The 23,388-nt window shown below is 39.7% G+C and overlaps 1 protein-coding gene across 12 annotated transcripts in view; it reads left to right on the top strand.

The window, feature by feature from the left end:
* LOC121474318 (adenylate cyclase type 10-like) overlaps window positions 1–16,159 on the top strand; it is a 41,471-nt gene extending 25,312 nt beyond the window's left edge. For 7 of the 12 annotated variants that reach the window (XM_041727263.1, XM_041727265.1, XM_041727268.1 and 4 more), the window contains 14 exons: window positions 964–1,239; window positions 2,060–2,389; window positions 6,369–6,432; window positions 7,642–7,861; window positions 8,222–8,347; window positions 9,619–9,791; window positions 10,525–10,684; window positions 12,638–12,842; window positions 12,932–13,028; window positions 13,511–13,629; window positions 13,888–14,005; window positions 14,391–14,589; window positions 15,115–15,328; window positions 15,816–16,159. In XM_041727263.1, coding sequence (XP_041583197.1) covers window positions 964–1,239; window positions 2,060–2,389; window positions 6,369–6,432; window positions 7,642–7,861; window positions 8,222–8,347; window positions 9,619–9,791; window positions 10,525–10,684; window positions 12,638–12,842; window positions 12,932–13,028; window positions 13,511–13,629; window positions 13,888–14,005; window positions 14,391–14,589; window positions 15,115–15,328; window positions 15,816–15,883 — 2,369 coding nt within the window. In that variant the 3' untranslated portion in view covers window positions 15,884–16,159. Of the gene's footprint in view, window positions 1–963; window positions 1,240–2,059; window positions 2,390–6,368; window positions 6,433–7,641; window positions 7,862–8,221; window positions 8,348–9,618; window positions 9,792–10,524; window positions 10,685–12,637; window positions 12,843–12,931; window positions 13,029–13,510; window positions 14,006–14,390; window positions 14,590–15,114; window positions 15,329–15,815 lie in introns of those variants that run through there. The other 5 variants (XM_041727264.1, XR_005983379.1, XM_041727266.1 and 2 more) reach the window with 5 other exon arrangements.
* Window positions 16,160–23,388: the final 7,229 nt, after the last annotated feature.

The raw sequence follows: 23,388 nt of genomic DNA, 5'->3' as shown, positions 1-23,388 counted from the left end.
GCCCCATGTCTCAACTAGAAGCTACTGTCTCTTATCACAGCCCCATAGGCATAGATTTCAGGCTCTGCAAGGGACATGACCTATGACAAGAATTACTACACAGAAAGAAACCCAGAACTGTGGCTTACCACCAGTTATTTTTAGCTTATTCACAGTTTTCCTAGTCCAAATTCAGTTTCCCATCAGGGATAATTGCTAGCATAATAAATGTCATGTGGTGACTCAGCTGACATTCTCATTTAATCAGGATCCTGGGGAACAGCTGAAAAGTTAACCCAAGATCAATATTGTCCACAGGGAAGGAAAAGGTTAACTTGTAAGCTAAAACAAATAGCTCATTCAGCAAAGCCTTGGTCTAAAGGAAAGGCCAAAGCTAGGTTAGGAAGGGCCACATAAGTTATAAAAAGGGCCTTGGCATGATTGTATCTGTACTTTATATACATAATTCTACTACTAGTTAATATGTTACTGGAATAAGAATGAGAAGAAACTGGAGATGTTTCAGTGGTGTGGTGAATACCTAGTGGTTGTTGCTTGAACAATGATGGGAGAATGAGGACAAATGAGGACTTGGAGATAAGGCTCTTTTAAGAGGTTAGGGTGAATGGAAAAGGAGAGGACCAAAAGCAAGACTTTTTTTTTTTTTTGAGAGAGAGAGAGAGAGAGACAGTGCATGGATGGGAGGGGCACAGGGAGAGGGGGAGAGAGAGTCTCTTGAGCAGACTCCCTGCTGAGCGTGGTGCTCAGTGCAGAAGGCTCAATGCCATGACCTTCTCTTCTCATGACCTGAGCTGAAATCATGAGTCAGAAGCTTAAGTGACTGAGCCACCCAGGCACCCTGAAAGCCTTTTTTTTTTTTTTAAATGAATCGATTATCAACACAATGTATTCTATATTTGTAGAAAGCTTGTTCAGGGCTCTTGTTTTTTTGTTTTGTTTTGTTTTGTTTTGTTTTTTTCCCAGAAATAGCAGTAAACCAGTTAGATCAATTGAGCCCAGCGGAGCAGCTGCTGGTTAAGTGTGCTGCAGTCATTGGTCACTCCTTCCACATAGATCTGCTGCAACACCTCCTGCCTGGTTGGAATAAAAATAAGCTACTTCAGGTGTTGAGGGCTCTTGTGGATATACATGTGCTCTGCTGGATCAACAAGAGTCAAGAGCTTCCTGCTGACTCAATAATAGTGCCTTCCTCGATCAAGATTATTGAACAAATCAAAGAGGAGAAGAAGAAAAAGTCAGGTGAGGAACAGCTGCTTTCTTGTTCTTACCTGAACAGAGAAGAGAACCTTGGGTAGGTATATCTGTGTTCAGAAAGAACATCAATATCCTTTATCACGGGCATCAGTTTCCTAAAACTATAGCTAAGAAATGGGGGAAAGTGATTCTTTTAATCACAAAGGAGCCATAGTGAATGAATAACCTGTATTTTTCAGAACTGTTTTAATTCCTAGAATTTTAGGTCCTTGTTAACCCCATGTGTTAAGTATCTGTAACTTAATTTTTGGTTGGAAAATAACCCTTTACTGGCTTCTAGGTATAAAATAATAAGAAAAAAAAAGAATAAGCCATGTCTAATTTTTAGAAATTTATAATAAAAATAAACACATCTGGTATTGAAACACACATGAACAAAGCAAGATATACATTAGCTTGCTACCTCAAATTCTCCACGTAATAAAATTGTAGCATAGACTACCCAAAGCACATAAATTCACAAATAATTTCCCTTTGACTTTGAAATATGTTTGGGCCTTATATTTGAACAGAGAATTTCTGATGATTTGATATTTATAGTAATTTGTAGTAAAAAAAAATCTTAATTTAGGAGGAACATCTAAGAATTCTATTCAGTGTACTTCTGTACCACTGATCATTTTTTCTCTGTGGTACTTTGTATAAGATATATGGTCAATGTCATTCTCAGATGTGTAATATACTTTATACAGAAGAATTATAAATAAAATTTTCTTATAAACTGCAGCATGTGCTTGGGAGTTTGCTACTGATAGCATAAAAGGCCTTTGAGGGAGACTCTCACTGAGATTTTCCTATATTTCAGATGCTGACTCTCCTCTCAGTCTGCAAGAGGAACTATCCCTACCTCAAACAGAGGTGCTAGAATTTGGAGTGCCACTAATACGGGAAGCTGCTTGGGAGCTGTGGCCCAAGGCACAGCAGATAGCCCTGCACCTTGAATGTGCCTATTTTCTCCAAGATTTGGCCTGCCGCTGTGGGAGCTGTCATGGTGGGGACTTTGTCCCCTTCCACCGTTTTGCCATCTGTTCTACTAAGAGCTGCAATGGGACCTCCCGGTTCTGTAGTTACAAAGATACTGGCTCAGTACTAACACAAGTGATCACAGACAAATTGCAGCTGCCTTCTCCCCAAGGTAAACCCAGGGAGCAGAAAAAGGACATGCTGGCGTCACTTCTCTTTATTCATGTACCTGGAGCTCTTCATCCAAAAGGTGGAATCAGATTAAGGGAGGAAAATAGGTGGAAAGAGCCATTTATCTCTGTGCACTGGGGATAAGCACCGGAAATAAAAAATGGAATATCAGAGCTAAAAGGAACTTTAGAGATCATGCTTATTTTGGTTGGCAATCTTGGGCAAGTTACCTAACCTCAATTAATTGAGGAAAATAACAATACCAATTGCATAGAATTACTGTGAGAATTAAATGAGTTAAAATATTAATATTAATATTAATTAATACCCTGTGTTTTGAATAGTGCCAGGCACATGGTTAGTGCTCAGTATATTTTAGCTACTGTTGTTATTATTATTAAACTCTATGCATATATATGAGACCCCAATGTGTATCAGAGGCTGTAACTAGGAATTAAGAATACAAAGTAAGTATGGGTCCCTGAAATGATCAGTTTTAGGGGTTGATACAGACATACAAATAGAGAATTCCAATATGACATGGTAAAGGCAATGAAAATAGCATACCTAGGCATTGGGGTATCTAGAGAAGGAGCCATTGGCCGAGCCCAAGAAGTGAGTAGGAAAAAACTCTCCCTTGAAGGAGATAATGGCCAGAAGTGAGAACTCAGGGATAAATAGGAATTAGTTGCTTGGAGAAGTTTGAGTTAGTGGATAGGTGTTCCCCAAAGCCAGTAGCCCTTCTACCACATCCTAAATGAGAGCTCACCCACATTGTTTTAACATTTTCAGTTATTGGACAGCCCATTTCATTGTCAACAACTATTAGAAAGCTTCGTTCATCAAGGTGAAATCTGCCTTCTTATAACTTCACCCATTTTTCAGAGTTGCACCTTTTAAAAAAAATATTTAAATTTCAGCTAGTTAACATACAGTGTAATATTAGTTTTGGGTGGACAATATAGTGATTCAGCACTTCCATACATCACCCAGTGTTCATCCTAAGTGCCCTCCTTATTGCCCATTACCTTTTTAGCCCATCTCCCCACCCCTCCCCGCTGGTAACCATTAGTTTGTTCTCTAGAGTTAAAAGTATGTTTCTTGGTTTGCCTCTCTCTTTTTTTTTCCGTTTGCTCATTTGTTTTGTTTCTTAAATTCTACATAAGAGTGAAATCATATGGTATGTATCTTTTTTCTGACTGACTTATTTTACTTAGCATTACACTCTCTGACTCTATCCGTGTCAAGGCAAATGGCAAGATTTCATTCTTTTTTATGGCCGAGTAACACATATTATGTGTGTGTGTGTGTGTGTGTGTGTGTGTGTGTGTATGTACACAAACAAATATATATATGCTACATCTTCTCTATCCATTCATCAGTTGATGGACACAGTTGATAGAAGCCAAAGCTTCTATACTTTGGCTATTGTAGATAATGCTGCTATAAACATCAGAGTGCATGTATCCCTTTGAATTAGTATTAGTATTTTTGTACTCTTTGGGAAGATACCTAGTAGTGCGATTGCCAGATCATAGGTAAGTTCTATTTTTTACTTTTTGAGGAACCACCATACTGTTTTCCACAGTGGCTGCACTAGTTTGCATTCCCACCAATAGAGGGTTTCCCTTTCTCTATATCCTCACCAATACCTGTTGTTTCTTGTGTTGTTGATTTTAGCTACTCTGACAGGTGTGAGGTGATATTTCATTGTAATTTTGATTTGCATTTCCCTGACGATAAGTGAAGACAACACAAAGAAATGGAAAAACATTTCATGCTTATGGATTGGAACAACAAATATTGTTAAAATGTCTATACTACCCAAAGCAATCTACACCTTTAATGCAATCCCTATCCAAATACCAAACAGCATTTTTCACAGACCTAGAACAAATCCTAAAATTTTTAAGGAACCACAAAAGACCCTGAATAGCCAAAGCAACCTTGAAAAAGAAAAACAAAGCTAGAGGTATCACAATTCTGGACTTCAAGTTATATTACAAAGCTGTAATGATCAAGACAGTATAGTACTGGCACAAAAATAGATACATAGATCAATGGAATGGAATAGAAAACCCAGAAATGAACCCACACTTATATGATCAACTAGTCTTGGACAAAACAGGAAAGAATATCTATTGGGAAAAAGACTATCTCTTCAACAAACACTATTGAGAAAGCTGGACAGCAACATGCAAAAGTATGAAACTAGGCCACTTTCTTACATCATCCACAAAAATAAATTCAAAATGGATTAAAGGCTTAAATGTGAGACCTGAAATCATAAAAATCTAGAAGACAGCATAGACGATAACCTCTTTGACATCAACCATAGCAACTTCTTTATAGATGTCTCCTGAGGCAAGGGAAACAAAAGCAAAAATAAACTGTTGGGACTACATCAAAATAAAAAGCTTTAGTGCGGCAAAGGAAACAATTAACAAAACTAAAAGACAACCTACAGAAGGGGAAAAGATACTGGCAAATGACATATCTGATAAAGGGTTCGTATTCAAAATATATAAAGAACTTATAATACTCAAAACCAAAAAATGAAAAATCCGATTTTTTTAAGAGCAGAAGACATGAATAGACATTTTTCCAAAGAAGACATCCAAATGGCCAACAGACGTGAAAAGATGTCATCACTGATCATCAGGGTAATGCAAATCAGACCTGTGCTGTCTTCCATATTTGAAGACAGCTGTCAAGACCCAACCAAATCTTCTCTTTTTCTATTCTGATAGTTGTTGGTGGTGTTGGAAAGGGAAAGATGGTGAATCATTTATGGTAACAGACTAAAATCAATAAGTTAATCTATTCTCTTAATGTCTGTTCTAGCTATAACATTCTGATGACTCTGTGAAGGTGGACCAGTGACTTGGAAAAATTGGTCATTGGTTGTTGAACTCTTTGGGCATTCGCACTTTTGTCCTTTCCAAGGAGAAAGAGAAAAGTCACAGTGAATGTCCTGGTCTAGGATTATAAAGAAATTACTATCATTCCTATTTCCCATATGACTTTTTCCTTTTGAGAGGTCAGTGTCAGCTTTAGATTACACAGCCTGATCAGTCTATATGAGAAAGGCCCAAGACCTTCCCAGCACAACCAAACTCTCTGAGGATGCTTCCCAGATTCAAGGTCCCTGTACATGGCCATGCAGAACAGGCACTGCACAAATCTAGACAGTGCTAGTCAACACATGCTATGATGTGATGGTTCCCCTGGAAATTGCATTGACATAGTGCTGCCAAACTCCTGGTTCTTGAGTTACCTTAGTCTTACTTTACCTTATTTGACATTGTTTAGCAACCAGAGAGCTGGTCCTTTTCCTTAACACAAGTTCTCCCTACAACTGTCCTCTGGTACTCCCTTTCAATCCCACCATTCATGCCTCTGAGCCCTAATGGTAACATCTCCACATCATTCCCAGTTTTTTACTTTTTGATCTGTGGAAAGGCAGCTGCAGAGGAACAGAGAAATCTGAAGGATAAGGGCTGTTTGAAGCCAATTAGGTAAAGCTGGAACCCCTGCTGGCCACTGTGACTCTAGTGAACTGTGGCATCAGGGGTCCTTGTGATTTTCCACACTAGGTCTAGCTCTGTGATTCACTCTCAGCTGGTCGTGAACTCAATACAGATATATTCAAGGATTTCTTCTATTAGAAGTAGCCATCAAACCAGATGGACCTGTTATTTATTCATTTCTCTAGCAAATAGAATTAGGGACTGGTTTGGGAGGTTTGAAAAGAGTTACTATTTGAATCCTAAGTAGTTCCCATTAAGGAATTTGTAATCTACCATCCTGTTTTGTGTGTAGGCTGATATTAAACCTAAACTTGATATTAAACCTAAACAATTGAGGGAGGCAATTAGGTCATGAACTAAGCTTCAGAGGAGAGGTAGTCAAAAATTGGAAATATTCTCAATTAATACGAAGATGGATAATGAAAGATAATAATCTTTTTCTCTCTACAGATAGTTTTCAGTTCCAGACAAAATCATTCAGAAGTCAGGAGGCCTTCACAAGTGAACACTGCAGGTAAATGGAGATGCTGAGAGTGGGCTTGGGGGAACAAGGAAGTGAGACATGGGTGACTATTAAAAGGGCCACCTGCCTCACCTGCAGACCAGGAATGCCTCTGACCACCCAGGAGTAGTGACCCTTGTACCCAATCCAGAGTTCAAGTTAACAGAGAATTGGAAAGGCAATTTTTGATTTTTTTAGGGAAATTATTTCTTAGTGTTTAGGAGAAGCTTCATTTAATAGTTCTCGAATGCACTATACACATGGCCGATTTTTCTCTGCTATAAATTTGCCTTCTCAATTATGTTTGACCCCAGACGATATTAAAAGGAATTTACATTTCCTAATCATGTGCCTCCTGACTTTCTAATGTCTAGCCTATCAAATTTAAATGTCCCTATCTTGAGTTCACCAGACCCTCTAGAGTTTCCTGTCCTGCTTATCCAACCTGATTTCTTAGAGGTTTTCAAACAAAAATCTGTATTCTACATGAATCATCCCCACACTCACCTGTATATCTCTGCTCACATGATTATCCCTTTTTGAAATTCTAAGTGGCCTCCGTATCCTTCTACTTATCAGAGTGTTCAGTGATCTTCAAAACCCTCCTCAGTTTCCATATTTTTTAATCATTCTGCCTCAGATCTAACCTCTTTTGAATTCATGGTGTTTATAGAGAGTGCATGGACTAGTAGTCAGAGAAGTGAGCTCTAGTTTGGTTCTATTCAGTAGCTGTGAGGCCATTCAGAAGTCACTGAAGCTTCCCAAGCCTCAACTGCCTCTTCAGTAAAAGGAGGGTAGTTTTTGCCTATCTGAAAGACAGTGTTATTGTAGGATAAGATGGTGTTGTATAAAATCATGTTCAAATGTGTTGACAAAGTTCAAATATGCTCATACAGAAATTATTACTATTGCCTTGTGTCATTTTCATGTTTATATTTTACACACTCTTAGTTTACTCCTCAGGTATAGTTGTTTCCCCATTTAGTCTGTGAGGTACTTAGATTGGCTATAGGTTTTTTAAAAATCCCTAATAGGGCTTTGACATTATAGATCAGGTCCCTGACTTTCAAAAACTTATGGAATGATGGAGGAGAAGGCTAACCACAGAATTAATGAGCTATAAAGGAAGGCCTCCTGGAACAAGTGGCTTGGAGACCTGGTAATATGCCGAGAACAGTGGCTGCTTTGTGACCACTCTCTGTTTACCTTCTTTCCATAAAGAACAGAGGAAGAGTTCCTGGATCAAGTGAACAGGAAGCTGTCTCAGGACAGCCCCGAGAAAGACATGTTGACCACCAAGCCCTGTCACTGTGAGGATATCCTGAAGTTAGTGCTCTCACCACTCACCCACCACTGCCTGGTCATTGGAGAAACCACATGTGCATTTTATTACCTGCTGGAGGCTGCTGCTGCCTCCTTGGACCTATCAGATAATTACATGGTGAGCAAGCTCTGCTCCCTGCCCCTGAGCTGAGTCCTTTCACTTGGAGAAGTTGGTGGGGATTTCTTATTGTCAAGTCAGCTTGGGTGAAAAATGGAGCAAAGAGGAGAGAGAAAGGAGCTGGAAGGTGTTTAGGAGAAAACATGAAGTGGGAATGTCCAGTCCAAGAGCACCAAGCGCTGCTGGCCCTGCCCCTGACTTAGGTGTGCCATCCAGCTCCCCATTTCTAACTGTGAAACCACCCTGATTCCAATCCAAGTTTTGACTTCATCATAACCTTATTCCAGGCTTCGTCCTCATCGCACTACTAGGGTCATCTGAATCTTAATCTTATCTCTCCATCCCTTGTCTTGTTTGGAGGCCTTCCTTTATTTGAAGAAGGCAAGCAGTCTTCTGGGACAGCCCTCAGCATTCTCATTTTTGAAAAAGCACAAGGTGAAGATCTGTCAGTTTGAGGAGGCCACTTTCTGCTGTCTTCGGTCAGAGGTAAAGTCAGGGCAGGACCCTGAAGTTTGAGTTGTTTCTCCTTGAGGGTTACCCTATTATTCCCTTTAAAAATCTTTGTGACTTTTGCATGCAATTATAAATGTGAAAATGTGAGAGAAGGTTTTACAAATTGCAATCATAGCAATACACAATATGTAGAAAGTGAAAAGAGCTCCATGCTGCCCCCAGCATAGTTAATAATGTGCATATTCCACCAGAAATATACACATAGGCATATCATTATTATTTTCTATTGTTTTTAAAAATAGAATTATATTCTACATTCTCTTTCTTCTGCAGCTGACTTTTATTCTTGACAGTATAGACTGAACATTTTTGTATATAGGTGTGCATCCAGTTACAGCTGCCAAGCACTCCCTTGTATGCTTATATCAAAGATTACTTAATCAGCCCGTTCTTCACGTGCATTTAGGTTGTCTCTAATTTGAGATTATTATAAGGATTGCTACAGTGATTATTCTTGTATATATCTCTTTCTTCCTTGTAAAAATGTTTCTGTAACAGAAATTTCCAGAGGTAGAAATGCTAAGGTAGAAGATAAGAATGATTTTACATTTAATAAATATATTGCCAAATTGTCCATCAAGATTACACATCTTCCTTGACTTGTGTTGAGGTTACATCTCAATAAACCCATAATAAGTTGAAAATATCATGTAGCCAAATCTAATATATCTATCACAAGTTGAAAATGCATTTAATACACCTAACCTACCAAACATCTTAGTTCAGCCTGGCTAATCTTAGACATAGTGAAAACACTTACATTAGCCTACAGTTGGGCAAAATTATCTAACACAAAGCCTGTTTTAGAATAAAGTGTTGAGTATCTCATGGAATTTATTGGGTACAATACTGAAAGTGAAAAATAGAATGGTTATATGGGGACAGAATGATTGTTGTATCAGTCGTTTACTCGTATGATCCAATGGGTGACAGGGAGTGTACCCAGCATCATGAGAGAGTATCATACCATACATATAATGCTACCCCAGGAAAAGATCAAAATTCAAAGTCAGCCTTCTGACAAATGTGGTAGATGAGAAAAGAGGGTGTTTTATCCACAGCCATATTTTCTCACTCCTTTACCCACACACGGTTCTACTGGTACTGGTTAGTGTGGCACAGCCCTATGGTGCCCTTACTCTGACACCTCAGTGGCCTGAGTTCTAGCCCTAAATGAAAGAGCCAGTGTATTATGTCCAGAGCTTACAGAGTTTACATTGTTGTTTCTCATTTCCCATCTCCAGGTCTGTTTCAACATGGGACAGATCACCTTGGCCAAAAAACTGGCCAGGCAAGCCCTTCGACTGCTGAAAAGGAATTTCCCTTGGACCTGGTTTGGTGTCCTTTTCCAAACATTCCTAGAAAAATATTGGCGTTCCTGTTCCCTAAGCCAACCTCCAAACAACCCCAGTGAGAAGTGAGGAGCCTGGCCAAGTCATCCGGTCCCTTTAGGACCACAGAGAACTAAACTGGGACCAGGCGTGGAGTATTGCCTCTATTGACCTAAGACTCCTCCTCTTCCAAGCATATAGCAGTTCCGGTTCCTCTACCTTACTCTCTGAACCAATAAAATATAGCAGAATGAGGACTTCTTTTGGTTTTGAAGCCTGGTATTACCCTGTGTTTTTCAAATAAAAATACATATTACCCTGTCTTTTTCAAATCAAGATACATATATGTATGTGTGTATATACATATATATACATATATATATAGCAATTTAATATTATTTCTGATATATATACAAAACACTAAATTGCTGCCCAGTTATTAAGCCATAATAACTTATAGGAAATATATTCAAAATAGCAATTCAAAGAATGAACCTTTTAAAAACACTTCTTTGAATTTTTCCAATCAAGAAGGATGATTTGATTTGAGGCACCTGGCTGGCTTAGTAAGAGCACAGGACTCTTAATCTCAGGGACATGAGTTCAAGTCCTATGCTAGATGTGGGGCCTACTTTAAAAAAAAAAAAAAAGGATGATTTAAAAAGGTTTATGGGGCTAGAAGCAATGGGATCCCAGGAACATGTCTGAGTTTGAAAGCCTGTAGAAGGCCCCTTGATGAATAGATTTGGATTTTTGTGGGGAGGGATAGTTGGGCACTGGTGCAGTCTAAGGGCGTACTAAGCACTCTGTACTTCACAGCAGCAAGAAGAAGCTGGCAGTCCTGCAGCAGCAGGTACACTGCCTCTCCCTGCTCTGGCAGCTCTATAACCTGGAGACCACAGCCAGCAGCCACAGGTTTGCCTGCCTCGCCACTCTTATGCAGAAGAATTCTGCTGAGGAGTTTGCAAATGAAGCCCAGGTAGGCAAATCCTTGCTTCACCTCTGGACCTCACTCAGAAACCTGAGATGCTAGGGAGAGAGATTCCTGAGTTTAGCTTGGCTCTACAATAACCCAGACTTAATGAGACATACTGATCATATGTTTGAGCAGCATTTCTCATATTGCAGCTTTTAGATGGGTTTCCAGGTGTGGCTGTCTATGAGTTCCCTGAACTGAATGTCAGCTTTGGTTGTATATTCAAGAACACTTGGGGAGTCGAGGGAGGTAGGGAACTGGTCATAGCTTTCATCGGATTCTTAAAGAAGTCCATGACCTAAAAAAGGATTCAAATTGCTGACTTGGGAAAAAAGAAGGAAGGGAAATGTCTTCCTAATTTTAGTGTCCATCTATCTATCTCTCTTTTTTATCCATCTGTTCAATAAATATTTGATGAACACCCATTATGTACCGGGCACTGATCCTGGTTCCAGGGAAACAGACAAGAAGAGATCAGTGAAATACATGGAATGTTAAGTGATAATAAATGCAGTGGAGAAATATTAAGTGGAGTCAGGGGCCCGTGGGGTTCTGGGAGCTGGGGATGGGGTACAGTTTTAAACAAGGTGGTAGGAAAATCCTCAACGAGCTAGTGACATTTGGGCAAATATCTGAAGGAGGTGAGGAAGTAAGCCACGTGGCTATCAGGGAGAAGAGCAGACAGGCAGAAGGCAGTGTGATGCACAAGGTATGCTGCCCATGTTTGAGGAACAGCGAGGAAGCCAATGTGACTAGAAGGGAGAAGATAGAACCAGCAGGTGACCAGAGAGAGCCAGGGGAAGGTGGATGGCAGATGGTGCAGGCCTGTAGGCCACTATAGGAGTTTGTACTTTACAGAAGATGGGAAGCAAGTGGTAGGTTCTGAAAAGAGGAGTGACAGAGTCTACTTTTATTTTAATAGGATTATTCTTTCTGCTGTATTGAGAATCAGTTGAAGGAGGGAAGAGAGGAAGCAGGGAGGTAAATTAGGCTATCGCAGCAATATAGGCAAGAGATAGTTGGCTTGGATTGTTGTGGTGGCAGAGAAAGCAGGAGGAGTGGTCTTCTGTTAGGAGAGAACCAGTAAGATTCACTAAGTTGATGAGTTCTGGGATGGGAAAGAAAGAAGAGTCAAGGATAATCCCACGATTTGCAACCTGGACTTCTGGAGAGATAGAGATGCTCTTAGTTAGGATGGGGCAGTCTGAACAAGAAACATTTAGGGGGAGATTGGAGCCAGGTTTTAGACATGTTTGAGATGCTTATTAGACATCTAGATGGAGAAGTTAAGTAAGCAGTTGAATATGCAAATGTGGGGCCCATGAGAGAGGTCAGGGAACTGGAAATAGAATTGTAAGGGTTATCTGTGTGTAAAAAGTATTTAAAGCCATGAAACTAAGTGAGCTCTCCCAAGGGAATGAGCGAAGGTCCAAACTGAGTTAACAGCTCCAAGATTAAGAGGTCAGGGTCATAAAGAGAAATTGGCAAAAGAAACTGAGCAGTTGCCAAGAGAATATGATGTCCTCAAAACATAGTGAATACAGTGTTTGAAGAAGAGAGTCATTGTCAAATGTGCACATACTTATAACCGATATGTAGGCAGCAGTTCTGAAGAGTTCTAAGGAACGAGAATCAGAGGCCTTCGTTAGAGAAAACAGAAGTGCAGTTTGGCCAGTGTTTTGAAGGGAAGGTCTAAGACTGGAGAAAAAGGGGGGCAGGTAAAGAAAGCATTTGTTTAAAGATCAGGCAGTGGGAATGATCAGATCAGAAGTGTGGGGGCGAGAAGGAGTGTGTTTTCACAGCGGGAGTTGGGGAGAGTGATAGGGACTCCAGCAGGCCCCGATTACGTGGGCAGCAAGGCCCCATTGTGGGCTCTTCATGCAGGAAAGGGACATGATGGAAGTGTAGCGGGAATGTACAGTAGGAACATTTTGCCCCATGTTTGTTGTCCTACAGGTTGTCTGTACCTATGTGGCCCTATCCCAGTTCTCCCAGAATACGGGTGACAGGGACAAGTGGCTGCACTGTGAGCAGATGGCCATTCAGAAAAGCAGCCTATGCTGGTTCTCCAGGGAGGGATTGCTGGCCACAGCCCAGCTCATGCAGGCCTTGGCCTACACCAAGCTCTGCCTCGGCCATCTGGACTTCTCCATCAAGCTGGGTAATGGGGCTTGGCGCTGGTGGGCCTAAGGCTCTTAGAGAGGCCAAGTTCACCACTAGGCCTCACACAGTGCTCTTTCACCTCTTTAGGTTTTCAAGCTCATGAGATATGCAGACACCTCAAGAAACCAGCTCTGGAGAATCTGGTTCTCTCAGTTCTCTTCAGATCTGCATTTCTGAAGAAGAAGTATTAAGAGCATTTACTGCTATTTGTATTTGTTGCCTAAGAGGGGAGGGTATGATCTTCAAAAGAAGTTTGAAATGGAGGGGGAGACACTGTTCCATTTCTTACAGCCAATGCTGTCTCTTCTCTAGTCACTCCAGGAAGCCTCGTCTTAAGTGTGGGGCTTGGGAGTGGAAATGCATATTCATCCTCCTTCCCACCCCCACTTTGACCCCCTTCTCTTCCTCCTTCATTTCTTCACAAAGAGGTAGGGATTGCAACAGCTCAAGAAAGAACCTAGAAACTGACTCAGAGGCATTTGCCCACTTCCTTTGCTGAGAATCAGGTCTGATCTCAGGCACACATACTTTCTGTATTAAATAGAACTAAGGTGAGGAGATCTGGGGGATGTTAGACTACTTTGGAGATGTAAGATCCCCTCCCCTCCTCTCCTCTACCATCCTCCTCACTCCCTGGTGGGTCCCAGTGGCTCTGTCTCTTGGCAGATTTGATCTGTGTGTCCATGTGCTGGAGCGTCAGTGGGTGCTCATTTCCCACGGTCATGATGTCCTTGGCCTGGCCTGCTTCTATTCTGCTTGCTTAGATCTGCTGCTCTACGGAGAAGGTAAATCTTGTGCAGGGCTCTGCTATATTCCCGAAGGATTCAGACCTCAACGCCCTGTGTTTGGAACACAGGTAGTCATGAGCCCCTCCCTGGGCATGGCCCCTGCTCCTAGTCCCTGGTTCCTTAAAATCCAGGAACCACATTGTGATTCAGGGTGTCTGTGTTTCAGGTGTTGTCTGCTCCCCTATACCACACACCTTCTATACCAGTTCCTATGCTGACAACTGACCTCAGCCTGGTTACCTTGTCTGTCCACAGGATTGCTGTGTCGGCCCTTTGGCGAGTGTCTGCATTTCATTCAACACTGTGAGCACAGCTGCATTCTAAACTCTCAGAGTAATGTCATGCTGGGGGTCCACTCATCTCTGGCCATGTGGTAATGTGGGGTACCAGAGTCTCACTCAGTGGGAAAGGGTAGAAACTTAAGGACATCATGGGGTCATTTAAGCTACTGCCTTTTACCCCTCCAGGCAGGGTGGTATTCTGCATCAGTCCCTATTCCTAAAGACCTTTACCTCCTACCCCCTCCCATCTTATTAAAAGGGTTCTTCTTGTCCCTGGGCAGGTTTGGGTCTATAGCTTTAGGGTTAAGTTTAAGGTTACATTTAAGTGCTGGATGTCTCCATTTAAGTCCCCTTCATGTGAGTTAGTAGCCTTGGCCACTGGCCCGCATCACAGTTCTGACTGTCCAGGAGATCTTACAGCCTTAAAGAAGTGATGGCTCAGCGGATGGAGCTGAGAGCTGTGATTCTTCCCTCTAGGTTTGCCCAGGACTCCCAGTGGAATCTCTTTGAGCACCACTTCTCCAAGGCTCGCCAGTTGGTGAAAAGAACCAATGCCTCACTATTTGGTTCACATGGCTTTGTCCGATTCCTGGAGTGCCATGTGCTAATGTTACAAAAAATGCCAGACAGTGTCTTCATGCACACTCTGCCAGAGACTTGCAGCCAAACCCTCAAGGTACCTGTTTCTCTACTGTCCTTCACCTGTCACCTAAGTTCTAGTTTGGTCCTATGGTACCCTTTTTGTTACCTGCATCTCTCCCTTATTCTTCTCCTTGCTGCTTCTGTCTCTCTTTCCTTGTCAAACACCTTTTTCTTCCACCTAGAAAATCTTTCCATGTACCTCATGTACCCTCCCAGATAATCTTGCATGTAGGCCAGGACTGGATTCCCTGACTTTCTGCCTTTGCACAGCTACTACCCACTACCACTAAAATGTTAACATTTAGTACTTCTCAGTGGACCCACTCTGACTCAGTTTGACACATCTTCCTACAGCCCTGCTTTCTGCATCTAAGACATTCTGGTTCAACCCTAGCTCAAAACCAACTCTCTGGGACTGCTCTGCCATGAGTGCCTCCTCTCTGACCCCCAAACCCTGGGCACATAACTGAGTGGGTGGGCACTGTCCTAGGTCCTGGTGGAGCAGAGCGGAGGAAGGACAAATCCATCCTTGACCTCATGGAGTTTCTTCTCGTTTCAGTACTGTAAGGAATTCTTCTCTCGGTGTGTGACCTGCCCAGTCTATCACCAGTGGGTCTCTGAGCTTAAAGCCTCTGTAATGAGATATGGAAAGAGAGAATCCATATCCTCGACTAACATCATCAGACCTTTTGACACCTGCTTGGCCAGGATTTGGATAGAGGGAGAATACCTGGAGGAAAACCACTCCTTTGGAGGACATTTAGGAATACAGAGTAAGCATTCATTCCTTGAACCCTAGTCTGAGAGATGTCACAGACAGGTCTGGACCCTTACAGGCAGCTAAAGGCTGCTCCAAAGAAAGAAGGGATGCAAAGCTATGAGGAGTTAGTCCTTGTCCACAGGTAATTATCATCCTCTCACTGGTACCAGGCCCACCCCAGACAGACAGGGCCCTTTTCTCAGCCCTTTGTTCCAGCATCTGTAACCCATAAGCAGAGAAAATTCCTCCTTGATCCCAGCTTAAGTAACTAAATTGTTTCTATGGAGGAGCTGGATGGTCACTAAGGGAGAAAGAAGGCTTAAGAATCCACAGTGTAATGTCTATGAAGGTAAATGGTAAGATGTGGGCAAGAAAAAGAGGAAAGTTTATAGTTCTTGCCTTGGGGCCCAGCAAATCTCCTTTTCTAGGCCATGAGTTAGATTTGTAATTGCTGAGGACATTCTTTGGGATTTGGGATATTTTTTATGTTCCTCTTTCAGGATTTGACAGAATGGCTGATGTCAAGGAGAATAAGAATGAGGAAGAAATTCAAGAATGTACATGTTAAAAAAAAAAGCCATCTGAAGGGACCATGGTTTTCTTGTTTTATATAACACAAAGAAATGACCCAAGTTCTCCTTTTGAAGATACTGTATAGTGGACATATCCAACATATTACCCTTTTACAGTAACCACTATCTATAGCTTTGTCAAAATAAAAGCCTATGTTTCTGAAGCATGAAACTTAGACCTTTCTTAACTCTTAACAGTCATTGGAACAAGTGAGGAAGAAATCAGAAGCAGCGTAGAATGGAGGCCTGGGAGGCTTTGAGATGGACAGATTGCTTCTTCTATAAGGCAAGCTCCATTAGCAAATGGAAAACACAGCCCTAATACAGAGGGTGTGGTTACTTATGGAAAGCTGGCAAAACAAATGCTTTGATGTCACCCTCTTGGCACAGATGGGGTGATAGGCTCCTAAGAAGTTGAGGAATCTTCTAAGAGGTTCAGAGGGCTGTGGGAATCCACGTCTCTTTTGGGGATTCCTACGTGAAACTCAAATTGCCAACGTGTACATGACTCTAGCTCTCTTCTTTCTTTATTCTCCCTTTCTAGAGCTGCTGCCTTTAACCTTTATCGGTTTGATGGCCTTTCTTAGACTGAGCCTGATCTTCCTACTGATTTTTTTACACTTTATAACTCAATCATCTAGTGCTTGAAATACATTCTTTAAATCCTTTTATCTACTCTGTGAAGCAAGTACTTTCTAAAAAAGATTTTATTTCATTTATTCATGAGAGACAGAGAGAGAGAGAGAGAGAGAGAGAGAGAGAGAGAGAGAGAGAGAGAGAGAGAGAGGGAGAAGCAGGGAGCCTGACGTGGGACTCCATCCCTGGTCTCCAGGATCACGCCCTGGGCCGATGGTGGTGCTAAACCACTGAGCCGAAGGTGGCGCTAAACCACTAAGCCACCTGGGCTGCCTGCAAGTACTTAATTTTATCTTCATATTACAGATGAAGAACCTGAAGCTTAGGAAAGTCTTACCCCAGGAAACACACAGTCACAAAATGATGGAGCTGGGATTTGAACTCAAATTTGATTCCAGAGTTCTGCACTAGGCTATAGAGACTTTCGTGGGACCTAGCCTATGGTAAGCTATCCTGTACCCAGTCTTCAATATTCTGTTCAAATGACTATGATCAGAACTTTAAGGACAAGCAGGGAGGTGTTTGGGAAAAGGAGCCCTGTACTGGCCACTTAAATCCTGCTGTCTGGTCTGTACTTTCCCTGTTCCCCCTCTCCCCCACTCCCCCTTTTTTTCTACCTCTTATTACCCTCCTTCCTCTCCCTCTACTCCCTCTCTACTCCCCCTTCCATTCCTCTGTCTCTTACCTCCTTCTTCCTTAGTCCTTCTCACCTCTTTTCCTCCTCCATTTCTTTAAATTTCTGAGAGGCACCAGGGACTCTAGAGCCAGACAGCCTGGGTTCAAATTCTAAGTCTGCTATTTATTTGCTGTGTTAGCATAAATTTATCTTCTTTATGCTTCAGTTTCCCTTTCTGTAAATAAAGATAAAAACAGAATAAAGAACATCATTGTGATGATAAACATAAAACACTTAGAACATTATTTGACACAAAGTAAGCACTCAATGAGTATTAGCTATTATTATCAATTTAATTTTTATATTTAAATACAGATTATACAGTAATGTGGCAGTTTTCAGAAGGAACAAAGTGTCTAACAGTGAAAATCTTTCCCATTCCTGCCCTCCAGCCACTAGTCCCCCCTCCCCAGAGCTGATCTGTGTTACCACTTCTTTGTGTATCCTGGCAAAATTATTTGTGCACCTACAAGCAATAGCATATATTTACTGCACCCTTCTTTCCCACAAATAGTACTAACTAGTCAACTGTGTTGCTCTTTCCTTTTTCTCTTTTCTTTTTTCTTTTCTTTTCTTTTCTTTTCTTTTCTTTCTCTCTCTCTCTCTCTTTCTCTCTTTCTATTTTTTTCCATTTTTTCCCTTTTGGCAACTTTTATAATTGAAATAGAACCCATCCTTTCAGAAGGAGAAGTGGGTGGGAAGATAGGGTGACTAGGTGATAGGCATTAAAGAGGGCACATGATGAGATGAGCACTGTGTGTTATATTTCATGTTCACAAATTGAATTTAAATAAAATTTTTAAAAAATTAAAAAGAATCCACCCTTTAAAAAGATAGACAATTCAGTGGCTTTTAAATTTTTATTTCTTTTTTTATAGTGTTCAATAATCTATCAGTTGTGTATAATACCCAGTGACTTTTAGCGTATCACAAAATTATGCAACCATCACCACTATCTAATTCCAGAACATTTTTATCACTCCAAAGAGGAACTCTCTGCCCATTAGCAGTCCCTACACAATCCCTCTTCTCCCAGCCCCTAGTAACCATCTGTCTCTATGTACTTACCTTTTCTGGACATTTCATATAAATAGAATCATTATATATGCCCTTTGTGTCTGGCTTCTTCCACTTAGCATAATCTTTCCAAGGTTCATCCACGTTGTTGTAGCATTCCTTTTTATGATTGGATAGCATTATATTGTATAGATCACACTTCATTTATCCATTCACACCAGCTTATGGACACATGGGTTGTTTCCACTTTTTGACTGTTATGAATAATACTAGTATAAACATCTGTGTGTAAGCTTTTGTATGAACATATATTTTCAATTCTCTTGAGTATATACCGATGAATGGAATTATTGGGTTATACAGAAACTCTGTGTCTAACTTTGTAAGGAGCTGTCAAACTGTTTCCCAAAGTTGCTATAGTATTTTATAGTCCCATCAGCAGTGTGTGAGGATTCCAGTTTTCCACAGACTCACCTGGCTAACATGTGTTACTGCTTCTCTTTTTTAAAGATTTTATTTATATATTTTGAGAGAGAGAGAGAGAGCATGAGCAGAGAGGAGGGGCAAAGGCAGAGGGAGAGAGAGAAAATCTCAAGCAGACTCCATACTGGTCATGGAGCCCAGTGTAGGGCTCAATCTCATGACCCTGAGATCATGACCTGAGCTGAAACCAAGATTCAAATGCTCAGCTGACTGAGCCACACAGGTGCCCCTACTTCTCTTTTTGATATAGGCATTCTCGTGGATATAAAGTGGCATCTTATTGTGACGTTGATTTGTATTTCCTTTATGCCTAATGATATTAAACATTTTTATGAGCTTATTGGCCATTTGTCAATCTTCTTGGAGAAATGTCTTTTGGAATCCTCTGCTCATTTTTTATTAGGATACACATCTTTTTATTGTTGAGATTAAAGAGTTTTTAAAAATATATTATAATACTAGACCCTTATCAGATTTGATTTACACATATTTTCACTCATTCTGTGAATTGTCTTTTCACTATCATGATGATACCATTTTGCAGCAAAAATGTATTAAGTTTTCATGAAGTACAATTTATCTGGTTTCTTTGTTTTTTGGTTACTTGTGCTTTAAGTGTTGTATCTTAGAAATCATGAAGGTTTACACCTCTTTTTTTTTCTAAGAGTTTTATATAGTTTTAGCTCTTTTAGATCTTTGATTTATTTTGATTTATTTTTTGCATTTCCAAATTCTTTCTTTGCATGTGGTATCTACTTGTCTCAAAACTGTTTAAAAGACTACTCTTTTCCCCCATTTAAATGACACTCTAGTTGACATACGGTTTTGTTAGATGTATGGGTCTACTTCTGAACTCTCAGTTCTGTCCCATTGTTCTCTGTGTCTATCCTCATGCCAGTACACACCATCTTGATGTAGCTTTGTAGTAAGTTTTAAAATCAGGAATATGAGTCCTCCAACTTTATCATTCTTTTTCAAGATTGTTAAAACAAGCAGCTAAAGCTGCTCAGGGCTCCTTGCATTTCCATATGACTTTTAGGATCAGCTTGTCAATTTCTACAAAACGGGCAGCTATAATTTTGATAGGGATTGAGTTGAATCTGTAAGTAAGTTGGGGAAGAATTGCTATCTTAACCATATTAAGTTTTCTGATCCATGAAAATGTCTTATCTTTTCCATATATTTAGGTCTCTTTTGATTTCCTTCAATAATGTTTTATAGCTTTCAATGTACAGGTCTTGAACATTTTTGTTAAATTTATGCATAAATATTTTATTATTCTTAGTTCTGTTGTAATGGAATTGTTTTCTTAATTTCATTTTTGAGTTACTACTAGTGCATAGAAATAAAACTGATTTTTGTATATTGATTTTGTATCCTATAGCTGCTGGACTCAATTATGAACTCTAAGTTTTTTTGTAGATTTCTTAGGATTTTGTATATACAAGATCATATCATCTACAAATGGAAATAATTTTACTTCCTTTCCAATCTAGGTGCTTTTTATTTCTTTTTCTTGCCTAATTACACTTGCTAGAACCTATAGTACAGCATTGAATTAAAATGGCAAAAGTGGACGTCTTTGTCTTGTCCTCAATCTTAGGGACAAAGCTTTTAGTTTTTTACCATTTTATTTTATTTTATTTTATTTTAAATATTCTATTTATTCATGAGAGACACACACACACACACACACACACACACACACACAATGAGAGAGAGAGAGAGGCAGAGACACAGGCAGAGGGAGAAGCAGGCTCCGTGCAGGGAGCCCAACGTGGGACTTGATTCTGGGACTCCAGGATCACGCCCTGGGCCAAAGGCGGTGCTAAACCTCTGAGCCACCCGGGCTGCCCAGTTTTTTATCTTTTTAAAGTATGAAGTTAGCTGTGAGTTTTTGTAAATGCCCTTTGTCAGGTTGAGGGAATTCCCAGATCCTCCTACTTTGTTGAGCATTTGTATGATGATAGGGTATGGATTTTGCCAAATGCTTTTTCTATGTTGAGAGGATCATGTGTTTTTGTTCCTTTTTCTATTAACATGGTATATCTTAGTGATTTTAATGTATAAAAACAATTTTGTATTCCTGGGGTAAATCCCATTTTTTCATGGTGTATAATCCTTTCTATTTATTGCTAGGGCCTATTGGCTAGTATTTTGTTGAGGATTTTGGGTCTCATTCATAAGAGAGATGTTGTTCAGTAGTTCTCTTGTGATCTCTTTGTCTGGTTTTTGCATCAAGGTAAAACTGGCCTCATTGAATGAGTTGATAAATGTTCCTGCCTCTTCTATTTTTTGGGAAGAATTTGTGAAGGATTGGTTTTAAAACTCTTTTAATGTTTGCTAGAATTCACCAGGAAACCATCTGGGCCTGGGCTTCTCTTTCTGGCAAGTTTTTTGATTATTAATTAAACTTCTTTACTTGTTGTAGATCTGTTGAGATTTTCTATTTAATCTTGAGTCAGTTTCAGTAGTTTGTGTCTTTCTAGGAATTCATCCATTTCATTTAGGTTATCTATTTTGATGATAAACAGTTGTCCACAATTTTCCTTATAATTCTTCTAATTTCATAAAGTCAGTAGTTCTCCTTCCACTTTCATTCCTCATTTAGTAATTTGAGTCTTCTCTTTGTTTTTGTGTGGTTTTTTTTTTTTTTTGACTAAGAAAATAACCTCAGCTAAGATTTGTCAATTTTGTTAATCTTTTCAAGGAATCAACACTTAGTTTTGCTGGGTTTTTTTCTTTTTCTATTCTCTATTTCATTCATTTCTGCCCTAATCTTTACTATTTCTTCTGCTTGCTTTGGGCTTAATCTGTCCTATTTCTAGTTGCTTCAAGTGGAAATTTAGGTTTTTGATTTGAGATCTTTATTCTTTTTTGATATAGGTGTGTACAGCTATAAATTTCCCTCTAAGCACTGAGTTGGCTGAATCCCCTAAGGTTTGCCATGTTATGTTTTTGTATTCATTTCTCTTAAAGTATTTATAACTTCTCTTGTGATTTTTCTTTGACCCATTTCTTATTTAGAAGTGTGTTGTTTAATTTCCACATATTTGTGAGTTTCCAAAATTTCTTTTATTTCTAATTTCATTCCATTATACTCAGAAAGCATATTTTGTATTATTTCAATCCTTTTAAATTTATGGAGAACTTGTTTATAGCAGATATATAGTCTATTCTGGAGAATGTTACATGTATACTTGAGAAGAATATGTATTTTGCTGTTGTTGGGTGGAGTGTTCTACCGATGTCTGTTAAGTCTCCTCCCCCTCCTTGCCTCCTTCTTCTCTTCCTTCCCTCCTTCTCCTCCTTCAGAGAGAAAGAGAGCAAGCAGGGGGAGGGTAGAGACAGAAAAAGAGGGAGGGAGAGGATCCTAAGCAGGCGCCATGCTAAGTGCAGAGCCCAGTGCAGGGCTCAGCTCATTGCCTGAAATAATGACCTGAGCTGAAATCAAGAATTGATGCTTAACTGACAGCTACCCAGGTGCCCCTGGAAGAGAGAATTTAAGGAGGGCATGTGTTATGATGAGCACCAGGTGTTATATATAAGCAATGAACACTAAATTCTACTCCTGAAACCATATGACACTATATGTTAACTAGAATTTAAATAAAAATTTGGAGAAAAAAGAATAAAAAGAATTTTCTGAGTTCTTTAACCATTTTCTTTTAAATCATTCTCAGTGTACACTTAATTTGCATTTGTTTCCCTTAGATGAATTTAAACATCTTTACTGTGTTTATATTTCCTTTTTTTGTGAACTATATGTATATACCCTATTTAGTATTTGTTTTCTAATTGATTTATGGGGTTAAGGAAATGAGCATGCTGCCTTTATATGAGTTATAGATTTTTTCCTCATTTTGTGTTTTGTCTTTTTTAATTGTGCTTTTGTCATGGAGAAAAAGGTCAGTCTTATTTTATTTTATTTTATTTTTTTTTTCAGTCTTATTTTAATATGTCAGTTTTATTTAATAATATATATATGGCTTCTGAGTTCTGTATAATAATTTAAAGAGCATTTTCCTCACTAAGGTATTTTAACTATTTCCCCATGGTCTTTCAAGTATTTTTTTAAAAATCTATTTTATCAAAACATAATACGGGTTGCCTAGGTGGCTCAGTGGTTGAGCATCTGCCTTTGGCTCAGGTCATGAACTCGGGGTCCTGGGATTGAGTCCTGCACTGGACTCCCCATGGGGAGTCTACTTTTCCCTCCGCCTATGTCTCTGCCTCTCTCTGTGTCTCTCATGAATAAATAAATAAAATCTTTTAAAAAAACACAAAATTTATGTGCAAGAAAGTGCAACTATTTTAATGATTAGTTTTGACAAATATATACACCCATGTAACTGCTACCACAGTCACAATAGAGAACATTTCAGTCACCCCAAAAACTTATTTCAGGCTTCTCTACACTCATTCTCCCCACCCCAACCACCACCACGAGCACAAAATACTCATTTTTTTTCATTGTCTTTATATTTGTGATTATTTTTCACTTGTCATTTCTTATTTCATCCTTCTTTTTGAGTAAGTTTGTCTCATTTCAAAGAATAAGCTCTTTTATTTATGTATTAGTTATATAATTTTTTCCTTTAAAATGAACTAGCAATTTGAGTAAGATGCTTAATTCTCTTTGAAGGTGTGACTTTTCCTCTGAGAACTTTATCTGCATTGGAAATGTAC

The sequence above is a fragment of the Vulpes lagopus genome, chromosome 1 (genome assembly GCF_018345385.1).
Source record: "Vulpes lagopus strain Blue_001 chromosome 1, ASM1834538v1, whole genome shotgun sequence".
NCBI classification, from domain to species: domain Eukaryota; kingdom Metazoa; phylum Chordata; class Mammalia; order Carnivora; family Canidae; genus Vulpes; species Vulpes lagopus.
Note: the sequence above shows the minus strand (reverse complement) of the source record. Positions and strands in the feature narration are given on the sequence as shown.